The 14,405-nt window shown below is 32.9% G+C and overlaps 1 protein-coding gene across 1 annotated transcript in view; it reads left to right on the top strand.

Moving 5' to 3' along the window:
- Positions 1–14,405, top strand: part of CCDC18 (coiled-coil domain containing 18) — a 140,912-nt gene that overhangs the window by 39,736 nt on the left and 86,771 nt on the right. Inside the window, exons 13-15 of the mRNA XM_060139563.1 lie at positions 2,913–3,133; positions 4,264–4,374; positions 4,854–4,985. Coding sequence (XP_059995546.1) covers positions 2,913–3,133; positions 4,264–4,374; positions 4,854–4,985 — 464 coding nt within the window. The remainder of the gene's footprint in view (positions 1–2,912; positions 3,134–4,263; positions 4,375–4,853; positions 4,986–14,405) is intronic.

Raw genomic sequence — 14,405 nt, 5'->3', positions numbered from 1 at the left:
CTTTTGCCCTAACCAGGTACGTGGGAGGTTCCTTGCCTTTTGGGAGGTCTGAGGTCTTCTGCCAGCGTTCAGTAGGTGCTCCGTAGGAGTTGTTCCACGCGTAGATGTATTTCTGGTGTATCTGTGGGGAGGAAGGTGATCTCCGCATCTTACTCGTCCGCCATCTTACCGGAAGTCCCATATATTTATTTATAGTCTTTCTATTTTGTTCCATTGATCTATGTGTCTGTTTTTATGCCAGTACCATACTTTTTCTGATTACTATAACTTTGTAATATAGTTTGAAACCAGGTAGTGTAATGCCTCCAGTTTTGTTCTTCTTTCTCGTTTGTGGTTCCATATAAATATTTAGGATTGTTTGTTAATTTCTGTGAAAAATGCCATTGGAATTTTGATAGGGGTTGAATTGAATCAGTAGGTCACTTTGGGTTAGTATGGACAGTTTTACAATGTTAATTCTTCTAATCCAGGAGGATGAGATTTCTTTCCATTTATTTGTGTCTTCAGTTTCTTTCATCAACATCTTGTAGTTTTCAGTATACAGATCTTTTACCTACTTGGTTATATTTATTCCTAAGTATTTTATTCTTTTTGACTCAATTGTAAATGGGGTTGTTCTCTAAATTTCTCTTTTTTTTTAATTGGTTAATTGTTTATTTATCAAGAGAAACTATTCCTTAGCCCAGATACTCATAGTTCATAGTTTCATAGTTCAGGAACACAGGTAAGTGACAAACTTCCATGGAACTCAACCCAAAGAAATTCTTTATATCCCCAAATCACTTTGCACTCTGAAAGATACCAACCTTCCTCACATCTCTTCAAAATATTTTATGGAATCATAATTTCTATAGAAATCTGCATATGCCTTCTTTCTTGGTTCAGCCACAGCAAACTTACAGAAAGTTGCAACTCCTAGGGAGACAGTGAGTGCTCCAGCAATATGAAATCGCAGGCGCTTGGCCAGAAGGCCACACATCTGAGGTTTTGTCAAAGAACTGGAAGGCAGGGTAGTTTTTCTTGATAGCTCAACAACGTCCTTCCAGACTGATGGAGTAAATTTCTTTCTGATAGTTTATAGTTTACTCAGAATTAAGATTTTTTCCACTTGAAGTGAAATGTAGAAACTTTACAAGGTTATAGGTCTCTTTACCATCCATATTTTATATTGTAATTGTCCAGTGTATTATACCAGCATACACTGAAAACCTCACTAGACAATGCTATTTTTTCCTTTCAACTGTCATAATCTGATAGTTAATCACTGCAGCTTTTTGTTGATTAGTGTTTGCCTGGTAAAACTTTTTCCATCCTTTTAAACCTGTATCTTTATATATAAGTGAATTTCTAATAGAAAGCATATAATTGGTTCTTGCTTTAATAACCAGTGATTTTTACTCTTTTACTGGAATGTTTAGGTTACTTACATTTAATGTAATTATCGATCTTTTGGGGTTTAAATCTACCATCTTGGTATTTGTTTGCTTTCTATTCTATTGCCCTTTGTTCATCTTTCTTGCCTTCTTTTGAATGAATTATAGTATTCCATTTTTTTAATGTCCTCAATTGAGTAATTAATTATATCTCTTTTTTTTTAGTGGTTGCCCTAGTGGTTAACATATGCATCTTTAACTTATCATGCTCTATCTTCAAGTACAATGGGCTGCCAGTAGCAGAAATGACAGCAGAGAAAATTAGATATCTAAGTAATTAGAGGGAATACAGAAGAGAATGATGGGATCAGCAGAGGGAATTCTAGTTATTAGAGGTGGTGATAGTATATATCATATATTTTCTAACGTCACAGAAAACAGAGACAATGATAGATTACTTAGAAATTGAATTATTAGGGATATGGAGAATTGATGGGAAATGGCTACTTATTCAGTCCTTGAAGGCATAGTACATCTGTACTTGTTTCCACATCTGTGTATTCTCAGGCAGTCATCTACATTATGCATCTACTTTATTTATTTTTTTAAATTAATTTATTTATGACTGTTGGATCTTCGTTGCTGTGCGCGAGCTTTCTCTAGTTGTGTTGAGCGGGGTCTAGTCTTCGTTGCGGTGCGTGGGCTTCTCATTGCAGTGGCTTCTCTTGTTGCAGAGCATGGGCTTCAGTAGTTGCAGCATGTGGGCTCAGTAGTTGTGGCTCATGGGCTCTAGAGCACAGGCTCAGTAGTTGTGGCGCATGGGCTTTGTTGCTCCACGGCATATGGGATCTTCCTGGACCAGGGATTGAACCTCTGTTCCCTGCATTAGCAGTTGGATTCTTATCCACTGCACCACCAGGGAAGTCCCTATGCATCTACTTTAAAGCACTCCTGAAAGCTTGTTTACCTTTGAGTGGGCATAGGTGTGTACATTTATAATGGAGAAAAGGTATATTTAAACAACTACCTCTGATAACCTTCAGTGTTTTTAAAAAGCATTACTGAGTTCTCATCAGCTCGTTTGGAATAAGAAGGATTCTCTGTTTTTGGCTTTTGAACCTACATCTATATACAGTAGCAAATATTATTAATGATCTCAAGTTATCCAAATAAATTTATGATAAACTTTGGTTTAAGGAGACAGGACAATGTTTGTGTGTTTTGGGTTTTCTTTTTCAAACAATTATTTATATCCAAACAATGGGATTTTTAAAGATGGAGACGGGCTCTTTGTGGAAAAAAAGAAAAGTGAGTGAGTCAGAAGACCTTATTCCTACTTTGTTATGTATTTAATAATAGGAAGTACCTTGCTTACCATGTTCCTTCATTATATTTTCCTTAATGTATGTTTTATTCTCCATCCGCTTTAGTATTCTTTAGATCAGAAACTAAACTTATGATTAAATCTTTCAACATTGAAATGGGTTTTTATTCTTTAAGTTTTATACAGAACAATTTTCCTTTTATGTTTATTAACAGAAAGTATAAAAGATCAAAATCAACATACTGTGAACAAGCAATATGAAAGAGAAAGGCAAAGACTTGCTTCTGGAATAGAAGAATTACGTGATAAGTTGATGCAGATAGAAGCTGAGAATTCTGATTTGAAGGTTAACATGGCCCACAGAACTAGTCAGTTTCAGCTGATTCAAGAGGAGCTGCTAGAGAAAGCTTCAAACTCTAGCAAACTTGAAAGTGAAGTAAGCTTGAATTAGCTATTTATATGTACTGGATTTTGAGAGAAGAAAAAAGTGTTGTAGGGTTTTTGTAAAACTTGTATGTTAAAGTCCAGATTTATACACTAAAAAAAAATTAATGGTACCTCATGAGTTATAACTTCTTTTAAAATTATATTTGGAAACTTCTGGGTTTTAATATATGTTAAAAGTAGGAAAATACTGTAGTGGCTAAATTTGGTGAAACAAACTGTACTGTATTCTATTATTTCTTCCAAGTATAAGTTAATATGGCAAATACATATTTACAAGTAAAAAATTTGGATTATGTAATTGGAAAAAAGGGGTAGTAGTAGAGGATTTCAAACTTTAGCAAACAGTAGAACCACCTGGAAAGCCTGTTAAACATGCACGTTTTGGGTCCTATTCCAGTGATTCTGATTTAGTACGTATGGAGTAATGCAAAGGAATCTGCGTTTTTAAACAATTACATGTGAATCTGATGCAGATATCTTATGGATTACATTCTGAAAAGGGGATAAAGTATGTTTTATGAATATCTGATCGTCATTTCCACTGAGGACAGAACAGAATTAGGTAATTGTGGACCACGTCCACGTGTGTATATGCTCTACTCACCCTTCAAACCAGAGGCTGCAGCTATCTGAGGGTACTTTTTAAATGTCTGATTTTTCATCTTAAAGTCTGTAGCCAAGACTAGGGAAAAGACCTGTGGGATAGGAACTTAAATAAGTAATGGAAAGGAGATTTAGTCAGTCTATAACTATAGCCATCAGCTTACTTAGAAAATTGCCAAGTACTGAGATGAACAACTTTTTTAAAATTAAAATATTAGCACAGTCTCGTTGAAAATACAAAAAGGGACAAAGAAGAAAATAAAACATTGATAGTTCTACCACAAGAAATTACTACTGTTAACATTTTATTGTACTAATTTCAGTCTTTAATAGCTACTTTTATGAAATGGGTTCGGGGGCAATCCTATTTGAACATAGGGATCTGAAATAAATACTTACGTATTACACAGATGGAATAAGCTATGTCATATTTCTGGTCTTCCCTTCACTGTTTTTCTTCTGAATTGTCACTTAGTTTTAAAAAATAATTTTTTATTTATTTCAATGTGTTTTCAGATGACAAAGAAATGTTCTCAACTTTTAACTCTAGAGAAACAGCTAGAAGAAAAAATTGTTGCTTATTCCTCTATTGCTGCAAAAAATGCGGAACTAGAACAGGAACTTATGGTAAAAATTACCTTTTTTTTGATACAGATTTACTGTGGCTTTAAGGAACTTAATTTGTAACAGCATGTTTGTTTTAGTATCATTATTCTAAAATGTACCATATAGGAAAATATAAATTCTACCAAACTTCAGATTATTCAATTTTTATTTCTATATTTTTAAGTTATATATTTTTAAGTTAATATGGCAAGTTGTTATCTAAAGTTCCTCATTTTTATTTTAGTAGAATTGAAGGAAATGGTAGTAGTTCTTTGATATGCTTTGTAGCATTTTTAAACAATCTTATCATTTTGATACAATTTTTTCAAAAACACTTTCTCTTTTTTATAAATATTTAAATATTTTTGAAGTTGACATATTATATTAACTACTATGATTCTTTGAAGCCTAGAATATGATAAATTTTATGCTTTACTAATGTACTTTTATGTAAAACTCTTTCTTAATTATGTTCTTTTAAAGTGTTTTTGTATTTCTAGGAAAAGAATGAAAAGGTTAGAAGTCTAGAAACCAATATCAATACAGAGCATGAGAAAATTTGTTTAGCTTTTGAAAAGGCAAAGAAAATTCATCTTGACCAGCATAAAGAAATGGAAAAGCAGATTGAAAGAGTAAGATATTAATTATGTTTTTATAAGTAAATGTAATATATATTTAGAATATGAATGCTGAAAAGAACCTTAAACATTACTAGCTCAGCTTTCTTTATTTTAATAGATGAGGAAACAAAGACATAGAAAAGTTAGTGGCAAATACTATAATTAGAATCACATTACTTCTGGATCATTTTACAATGCTCTCTCCTTTAGTACTCTTGCCATTTCAGTTTTGATCATTACTTTTTGACATTATCAAGCTAAGAGTGATTCTGTAGACTCTTTTCCACTAGAGATATTATTTGCTTGAAGATTGGTTAAGAGGAGATGCTCTCTTGATCTTGAGTTAAAAGTGAAGAGTAAAAAAAACCAAAAAACAAAAGTGAAGGAGAAACTGTGAGACCAGAAGCACAAGACCAAATAAAAAATAGATAGTTTGGATGGGTTTAATAGCAGAATGTAGCTAACACACAAATATAAACTTCAAATGTAGAGCAATAGAAATTATTCAGTCTGAGTAATAGAGAGAAAAAAAGATTTGGAAAAAAGTGAACAGAGCCTCAGAGAACTGTTGAACAATATCAGAAGGTCTAACATTTATGTCATCAGAGTACCAGAGAAGAGGAGAATGAGACTGGTACAAAAAATATTTGAAGGAATTATGACTGATAACTTTGCAGATTTGTGAAGGAAATAAATTTACAAATTCAACAAGCTTAAAGAGGATAAAATCTTGAAAGCAGCCAGAGATAAATAACACATTGTATATAGAGGAACAAAGATTAAAATTTACTGCAGATTTCTCATCAGAAAATCAAAAACTGTGAAGGTTAGAAGACCGAAGAACTGTTTTTTTTTTAAGTGCTGAAAGAGAAAAATTGTCAACATAGAATTTTATGTCCAGCAATAATATTCTTTAGGATATATAAAGACATTCTTAGATTAAGGGCAATTTAGAGAACTTGTCATGAGCAGACTTGTTCTAAAATAAATGATAAAGTTCTTCAGGCAAAAGAGAAATAAGAGGGAAAATTTAAGCCTCAGGGATGAAGAGCAACAAAAACAGTAAATATTTGGTTACATACCATGGACTATATTTATTCTTTTAAGATTTTTGTAATATTTATGACCGTTGAAAGAAAGAATAGAATTGTCTAGTGAGGTTTTCATTGTATGTTGATGTAATACCTTGGATGATTACAATATAAAATAAGAACGGTATAATCTTGTAAAGTTTGTACATTTCACTTCAGGTGGAAAAATCTAATTCTGAGTAAACTATGAAAATTTAAAAACAGTTGGTCCCCTTTATCCACAGATTATATGTTCTAAGATCCCAACTGGATTCCTGAAACTGTGGATAGTACCAAACCCAATAAATACTATGTTTTTTTCTATACATACATACATACCTATGATGAAGTTTAATTTATAAGTTAGGCACAGTAAGAGAATATCCAAATGGCCAGCCTCACTACTCTTGTACTCTGGGGCCATTATTTAGTAAATTAAGAGTTACTTGTACGCAAGCACTGCTGTACCATGACAGTCAATCTGATAACTGAGATGGCTGCTAAGTGACTAATGGCAGGTAGCATATACAGTGTGGATATGCTGGGCAAAGGGATGATTCACATCCTGGGCAGGAAAGAGTTTTCCTCAGGGTTTAATCATGCTACTCAGAATGGCATGATATTTAAAACTTATGAATTGTTTATTTGTGGAATTTAATATTTTCATATTACAGTTGAGTGTGGGTAACTGAAACTGTGGAAAGCGAAACTACAGATAAGGGGGGACTACTGTATGTATATTATAATCCCTAGAACAACCACTAAAAAAACTATACAGATACAGTAATATGCTAACAAATAAAATATTATAGAATTCTGAAAATATTCATATAGTTAAAAGAAGGCTGGAAAGGGGAAACAAATGAAAAATAGAGGAGACAAAGAGAAAACTAATAAAGGGGTATGTGTGCTTAAATTCAGGCATCTCAGATATTAATTTAGATGTAACTGTTCTAAACACACCAAATAAAAATTGAAATTGTGAGATTGAATTTAAAAAAACAAGATGCAGATATACTGTCTTTAAGAAGTCCATGTTAAATATTAAGATGTAGATAGGTCAAGTATAAAAGCATGGAAAAAGATGTACCAGGCAAACAATAATCAAAAGAAAGCTGGAGTGGCAATATAAGTATCAAAGTAGACTTTAGAACAAAGAAAATTACCAGGGATAAAATAGAAAATTGTGTAGTGATAAAAGGCTCAATTCACCAAGAAAACATAACAGTCCTAAATGTGATATGTACCTAACAAACTAATTTCAAAATACGTGAAGCAAAAGTGAAGAGGTCTGAAAGGAGAAAGAAATTAATACAAAATTATAGTTGGAGATGTCAACACTACTCTTTTCTGTAATTGATAGAATAAGTAGATTAAAAATTCAGCAAGGATATAGAACTCACCTGAACAGCACTGTCAACGAACTTTTTTTTTTCTCTTTTTTAAAAAATTTTGGCCGTGCTACTTGGCGTGTAGGATCTTAGTTCCCCAACCAGGGATGGAACCTCTGCGCACTGCAGTGGAATTGCAGAGTCTTAACCACTGGACCAACAACAGAATATACATTCTTCTTCAGTACACCTGAAATATTCACCAAGATATACCATACCCTAGGTCATAAAATCAGCCTTATCAAATTTCAAAGAATTAAAACCATGTATACAGTTGTCCCTTGGTATCCATGGATGATTGGTTCCAGGACCCACTGTAGAAGATCTGCAGATGCTCAAGTCCCATAGTGGGCCCTCTATATCTGCAGTTCCACATCAGTGGATTTAACCAACCACGTATCGTTTAGTACTGTATGTATTTATTGAAAAAAATCTGCCTATAAATGCACCTGCACTGTTCAAACCCATGTTGTTCAAGGGTCAACTGTAGTATGTTTTCTGACCATAATGGAATTAAACTAGAAACCATTAATGGAAAGATATCTGGAAATTCCCCAAATATTTGGAAGTTAAACAACACACTTTTTAAAAAAATATCTTTATTGGAGTATAATTGCTTTACAATGTTGTGTAAACAACACACTTTTAAATAATCCATGGATCAATGAGTAAGTCTCAAGGGAAATTTAAAATATTTTAAACAATGAAAATGAAAACAATATATCTGAATTTGTGGAATGCAGCTAGAGCAGTTCATAGAGCTTTATAGCATTAAATGCATAAATTAGAAGAAAACTTAAAAAAATCAGTAATCTAAACTTCCACCTTAAGAAACTAGGAAAAGAAGACCAAAATTAACCCATAAGAAACAGAAAGATGGAGATAATAAAAAGCATAATTGAAAGAAATTGGAATTTGAAAAGAGAATATTAGTAGAGAAAATCAGTGAAATCTAAATCTGGTTCTTTGAAAAGATCAGTAAAATTTATAAACCTCTAGCCAGTCTGATGAAGTAAAAAAAAAAAAGAGAGAAAACACAGATAACCTGTATCAAGAGTGAGTAAGGGTGTATCACTAGACACCTCACAGATATTAAAGGTTAATAAAGGAAAGGAGAGGTTTATCCTGAGAATGGGAGGCTGGTTCAACATTCAGAAAAAAAAAATCATTGTAATCTACCATATCAGCATACCAAAAACCAGAAAAACCTACATGATCATATCAATAGATGCAGAAAAAGCTTTTGATAAAATTCAACATTTTCTCATGATGAAAACTCTTAGCCAACTAGAAATAGAAGGGAACTTCATGAACCTGATGAAGGGTATCTTCCCAAAAAATCCTATGGATAATATATCTTAATGGTGAAACACTTAATTCTCTCCTGTAAGATTGGGAACAGAGCAAGAATATCTGCTGTCATCACTCCTATTTAACATCATACTAAAAAGCCCATTTCAATCAGGAGGAAACAAAGCTATCCCTGTTTCCTGTCTATGTAGGAAATCCCAAAGAATCTACAAAAATATCTTAAAATTAATGAGCGAGCAAGGTCACAGGATGCAAGGTTAACATCCACATCAGTTGTATTTCTATATATAGTTGACTCTTGAACAACACTGGTTTGAACTGTGTGGGTCCATTTATCCTCGCATTTTTTTTAGTTTGTGTAATACTACACAGTCTGCGGTTGGTTGAATTGGTGGATACAGAACTGCAGATATGAAGGGCAGACTGCAAAGTTATTCACAGATTTTTGACTTCAAGGAGGGGTTGTCGCCACTAATCCTCACGTTGTTCAAGGGTCAACTGTACTAGCAATGAACAATTAGAAGCTAAAATTTTAAAAATACTGCTATTTACAAAGCTCCAAAGAGATAAGACATAGATGTAAATAAAACAAAATATGTGGAATATTTGTATGCTGAAAACTACAAAATGTTAAAGAAAGACCTAAATAAATGGAAAGAAATACCATTTCTGTGGATTGTAAGTCTCAATATATTTAGGATGTCAGTTCACCTTAAACAGATCTCTCGATTTAATACATTTCCAATCAAAATCCCAGTAAAAATTTTTTTGTGCGCATAGATAGCTGATTTTGAATTTTGTAATAGAAAGGCAAAGAAACTAGAATAGGCAAAACAAGTTTGAAAGAGAACAAAGTTAGTGGATTTATGCTACCGTATCTTAAGACTTACTATAAACCTATAGTAATCAAGACAGTGAGGTATTAACAAAATAATAGACACATAGATGAAAGGAACAAAATATAGGGTCTAGAAATAGACCTGGCAAATATGGTCAACTGATTTTTAACAAAGGTACAAAACCAATTCAGAATGGAGAAAGAATAGTTTTTGAATGAGTAATGCTGGAACAATTGGACATCCATATGCAAAAAGATGGAGCTGCAGTATATACCTATATAAAAATTAATTCAAAGTGAATCATATATTTAAATATAAAATAAAAAGATATTAAAACTCAGAAGAAAACATGGGAGAAAATCTTCATGACCTTAGGTTAGGCAAGAGTTCTTAGATATAAAACCAAAACAATATAAGGGAAAAATTGATAAATTGGAATTCATCAAAATTAAAAATGTATGCTCTATGAAAGACATTATTAAGAGAATGAAAAGACAAGCTATAAACTGGGAGAAAATATTGTAAATCACATATCCAGCAAAGAACTTTTACCCAGCATATATAAAGAATTCTCAAAATTCATCAATAAGAAAGTAATCCCATTTTTTTAATGGACAAAGACTTGAATAGATACTTCATCAGAAAAGATATACAAATGGCAAATAAGCATATGAAAATATGTTGAACTTGATTCATCATTAGGAAAATGCAAATTAAATGCACAGTGAAATACTACTGCATTCTTGTTAGAATACTGAGAGAGAGAGGTAGAAAGGAAGGGAGGAAGGAAGATCTGACAATAGCAAATGCTACCCAGGATGTGAAACAACTGGTTTTCTCTATATATTGCTGGGGATAATGCAAAGTAGTAAAACTACTGAAACAACTTAACATCTTCTTCTACACTTAACATATGACCCAGCAGTCTTAGATATTTGTTCTAGACAAATGAAAACTTATCTTTACACTAAAACCTACTACAAATGTTTATAGTAGATTTATTCATAATTGCCAAAAACTGGAAACTACCCAGTGTCTTTCAATGAGTAAATGGGTAAACTATGGTACCTCAATACAATGGAATACTACTCAGTAATAACAAGGAATAATCTATTGATTCAGGAGAAAACATGGGTGAATCTACAAGGCTTTATGCTAATGGAAAGAAGCCAATTGCAAAATGTTGTATACAATTCTATTTCTTTGACATTCTCAATAAAGTCAAAAGCTATAGGATGAAGATCATTTTATTGATTGCCAGGTGTTGGGAAGGGTGGAGAGTTGACTATAAAGCAAGTGTCCCCAACCCCCGGGCCATGGAACAGTACCTGTTAGGAACCAGGCTGCACAGCAGGAGGTGGGCGGCAGGTGAGCGAGCAAAGCTTCATCTGTATTTACAGCCACTCCCCATTGCTTGCATTACCACCTGAGCTGCACCTCCTGTCAGCATTATGGTGAGTTGTATAATTATTGCATTATATATTACAATGTAATAATAATAGAAATAAAGTGCACAATAAATGTAATGCGCTTGAATCATCCCGAAACCATCCTCCCCACCCCCATCCGTGGAAAAAGTGTCTTCCACGAAACCAGTCCCTGGTGCCAAAAAGGTTGGGGACCGCTGCTGTAAAGGATTAACATGAGGGGTCTTGAGAGTGAAGGAATCATTCTGTATCCTTATTGTGATGGGAGTTTTATGAATCTATGCATGTATTAAAAAACCTCAGAATCATACACCCAAAAAATGAATGTAAGTGAAGTTTTAAAAAGTATCCCACCCTAGAATCATTGTTACAATATTAGTTTATGTCTTTTAGACCAGTTTCTCTGCATCTTTGCATACTTACATGTTTATAGTACACATATACACAAACACACATAAACAATTTTTAATAGCTTCGTTTTACAGAATTATTGCTATTTGACTTTTCTGTTTTTTAGGATTATAATTAATTTTCAGTAAACTTTATTGTAAGCTATTTTTTTCTTATTTTAGAATATTATTTTATAATAGAGTCTCAAAAATGGAACTACTGACTCAGGAGATAAAAAATATTTTTCAGATGAGTTTATCCCTGATAAATCCTTCAAAGTTTAATTTGAAAATGGCAGAAATTCTAGGAAGATATTATATTTGATATCTCAAATACTGAATTGCTGCAGAGAATTGGCATGATAGGTCTGTCCAAGGGCCTACTTGATAATTGATGGGTCAGCTTCTATGAAAATCTATGGTTATAACATCATTTAGTCTTGTTTATTCATAAAATTAATTTTAATATATTCATGTTTTAAGAAAAAATTCTAAAGTTATTTAATATTTTTCAAACTTTTTATTGTGGTTAGTATTATCAGTATTAGTGTTATTGGTGTTATAATTTATGTTATCTTAACTATTTTTAAGTGTACAGTGGTATTAAATACATTAACATTGTTGTGCAACCATCACCACCATTTATCCTCATAATTCTTCTCATCTTGTAGAACTGAATCTCTGTACTCATTAGAGTACACAATAACTCCCTATTCTCCTCTCCCCCCAACTCTTGGCAATCACTATTCTACTTTCTGTGTCTGTGATTTGCCTTCTCTAAGTACCTCATGTAAGTGAAATCATATAGTATTTGTCTTTTTATGACTGGTTTGTTTCACTTAGCATAATGTCCTCAAGGTTCATCCATGTTGCAGCATACTGCAGAATTTCCTTCCTTTGTAAGGCTGAATAATATTCCATTGTATGTACATAGCACATTTTGCTTATCCATTCATCTGTTGATGGCCACTTGGTTTGTTTCCACATTTTAGCTGTTGTGAATGATGCTGCTATGATCATGCGGGTGTACAAATATCTCTTTGAGACCCTGCTTTAAGTTATTTTGAGTATACATGCACAAGTGGAATTGCTGATAATATGGTAATTCTGTTTTTAATTTTTTGAGGACCAACCATACTGATTTCTACAGCAGCTATACCGTATTACATTCCCACCAGCAGTGCTCAAGTGTTCCAATTTCTCCACATCCTTGTAAACACTTGTTTTCTGGTTTTTAACAGTAGCCATCCTAATGAGTGTGAGATGGTATCTCATTGTAGTTTTGATTTGCATTTCCCTAATGATCAGTGATGCTGATAATCTTTTCATGTGCTTGTTGTCTAGTCATATAGCTTCTTTGGAGAAATGTCTAGTTATTTCCTTTACCCATTTTTTAATAGGGTTGTTTTTATGTAGTTGTTGAGTTTTAGGACTTTTCCATATATTCTGGATATTGATCCCTTATCAAGTTATGTGATTTGCAAATATTCTCTCCCATTCTGTGGGTTTCCTTTTTACTCTGTTGAGAGTGTCTTTGGATGCACAGACTATTAGAATTTTCATGAAGTCCAGTTTGTCTATTTTTTCTTTTGTTGCCTATACCTTTGGTGTCATATTTAAGAAATTATTTGGTGTCATATTTAAGAAATTATTACCAAATCCAATGTTGTGAAGCTTTGGTTCTATGTTGTGAAGCTTTTGTTCTATGTTTCCTTCTAAGAGTTTTATTTTTTTAGGTCTTAATTTAGGTCTTTGGTCCATTTTGAGTTAATTTTTATATATGGTGCTAGCTGTGGGTCCAACTTCATTCTTTTGCATGTGGATATCCAGTTTTCTCAGCACCATTTGTTAAAAGGACTGTCCTTTCCCCCCACTGAATGATCTTGGCACCCTTGTCAAAATCATTTGACCATATATGTGAGGATTTATTTCTGGGCTTTTGATTCTATTCCATTGGTCTATATGTCATATGCGAAATCACAGTTTTTATTACTGTAGCTTTGTAATAGATTTGAAATCAGGAAATGAGGGTCCTCCAGTTTTGTTCATTTTCAAGATTGTTTTGGCTGTTCAGGGTCCTTTGAGATTTCATATGAATTTTAGGATGGGTTTTTCTGTTTCAGCAAAAAATGTCATTGGGATTTTGCTAGGGATTGTATTGCATTGGGTAGTATTGACACTTTAACAATATTAAGTCTTCTAATCCATGAACGTGTAATATGTTTTTATTTATTTACATTTTCTTCAATTCTTTTCATCAGTGTTTTGTAATTTTAATTGTACAAGTCTTTCACCTCCTTGGTTAATTCCTAAGTATTTTATTCTTTTTGATACTATTGTAAATGAAATTGTTTTTGTAATTTTCTTTTCAGATTGTTCATTGTTCACATATAGGAATGCAACTGACTTTTGTGTGTTGAATTTCATCCTCTACTTTTCTGATTTCATTTATCAGTTCTAATAGTTTTATTGTGTGAAATCTTTAGGGTGTTCTATGTATAAGATCGTATCATCTACCAATAGATAATTTTACTTCTTCCTTTCCAACTTGGATGTCTTTTATTTCTTTTTCTTGCCTAATTGCTCTGGCTTGAACTTCCAGTATTATGTTGAATAGAAGTGGTGAGAGGGGCATCCTTTTCTTGTTCTGAGCATAGAGGAAAAGCTTTCAATCTTTCACCATTGAGTATGTTAGCTGTAGGTTTTTCATATAAGGCTTTTATTCTTATGAAGGTAGTTTCCTTCTGTTCCTAATTTGTTGAGAGGGTAGTTTCCTTCTGTTCCTAATTTGTTGAGAGGGTATCATGATAGGGTGTTGAATTATGTCAAATGTTTTTTCTGCATCAACTGAGATGCTCATGTGTTATTTTTTTCTATTGAGATGCTCATGTGTTATTTTTTTCTTTCATTCTGTTGATATTGCACATAACATTGATCAATTTTCATTGCATTCCAGGAATAAATTCCCCTTGGTCACTGTGTTTAATCCTTTTACTATGCTGCTG

Source organism: Lagenorhynchus albirostris, chromosome 2 (assembly GCF_949774975.1).
Source record: "Lagenorhynchus albirostris chromosome 2, mLagAlb1.1, whole genome shotgun sequence".
NCBI classification, from domain to species: Eukaryota; Metazoa; Chordata; class Mammalia; order Artiodactyla; family Delphinidae; genus Lagenorhynchus; species Lagenorhynchus albirostris.
This window is presented reverse-complemented; position numbering and strand designations above follow the sequence as displayed.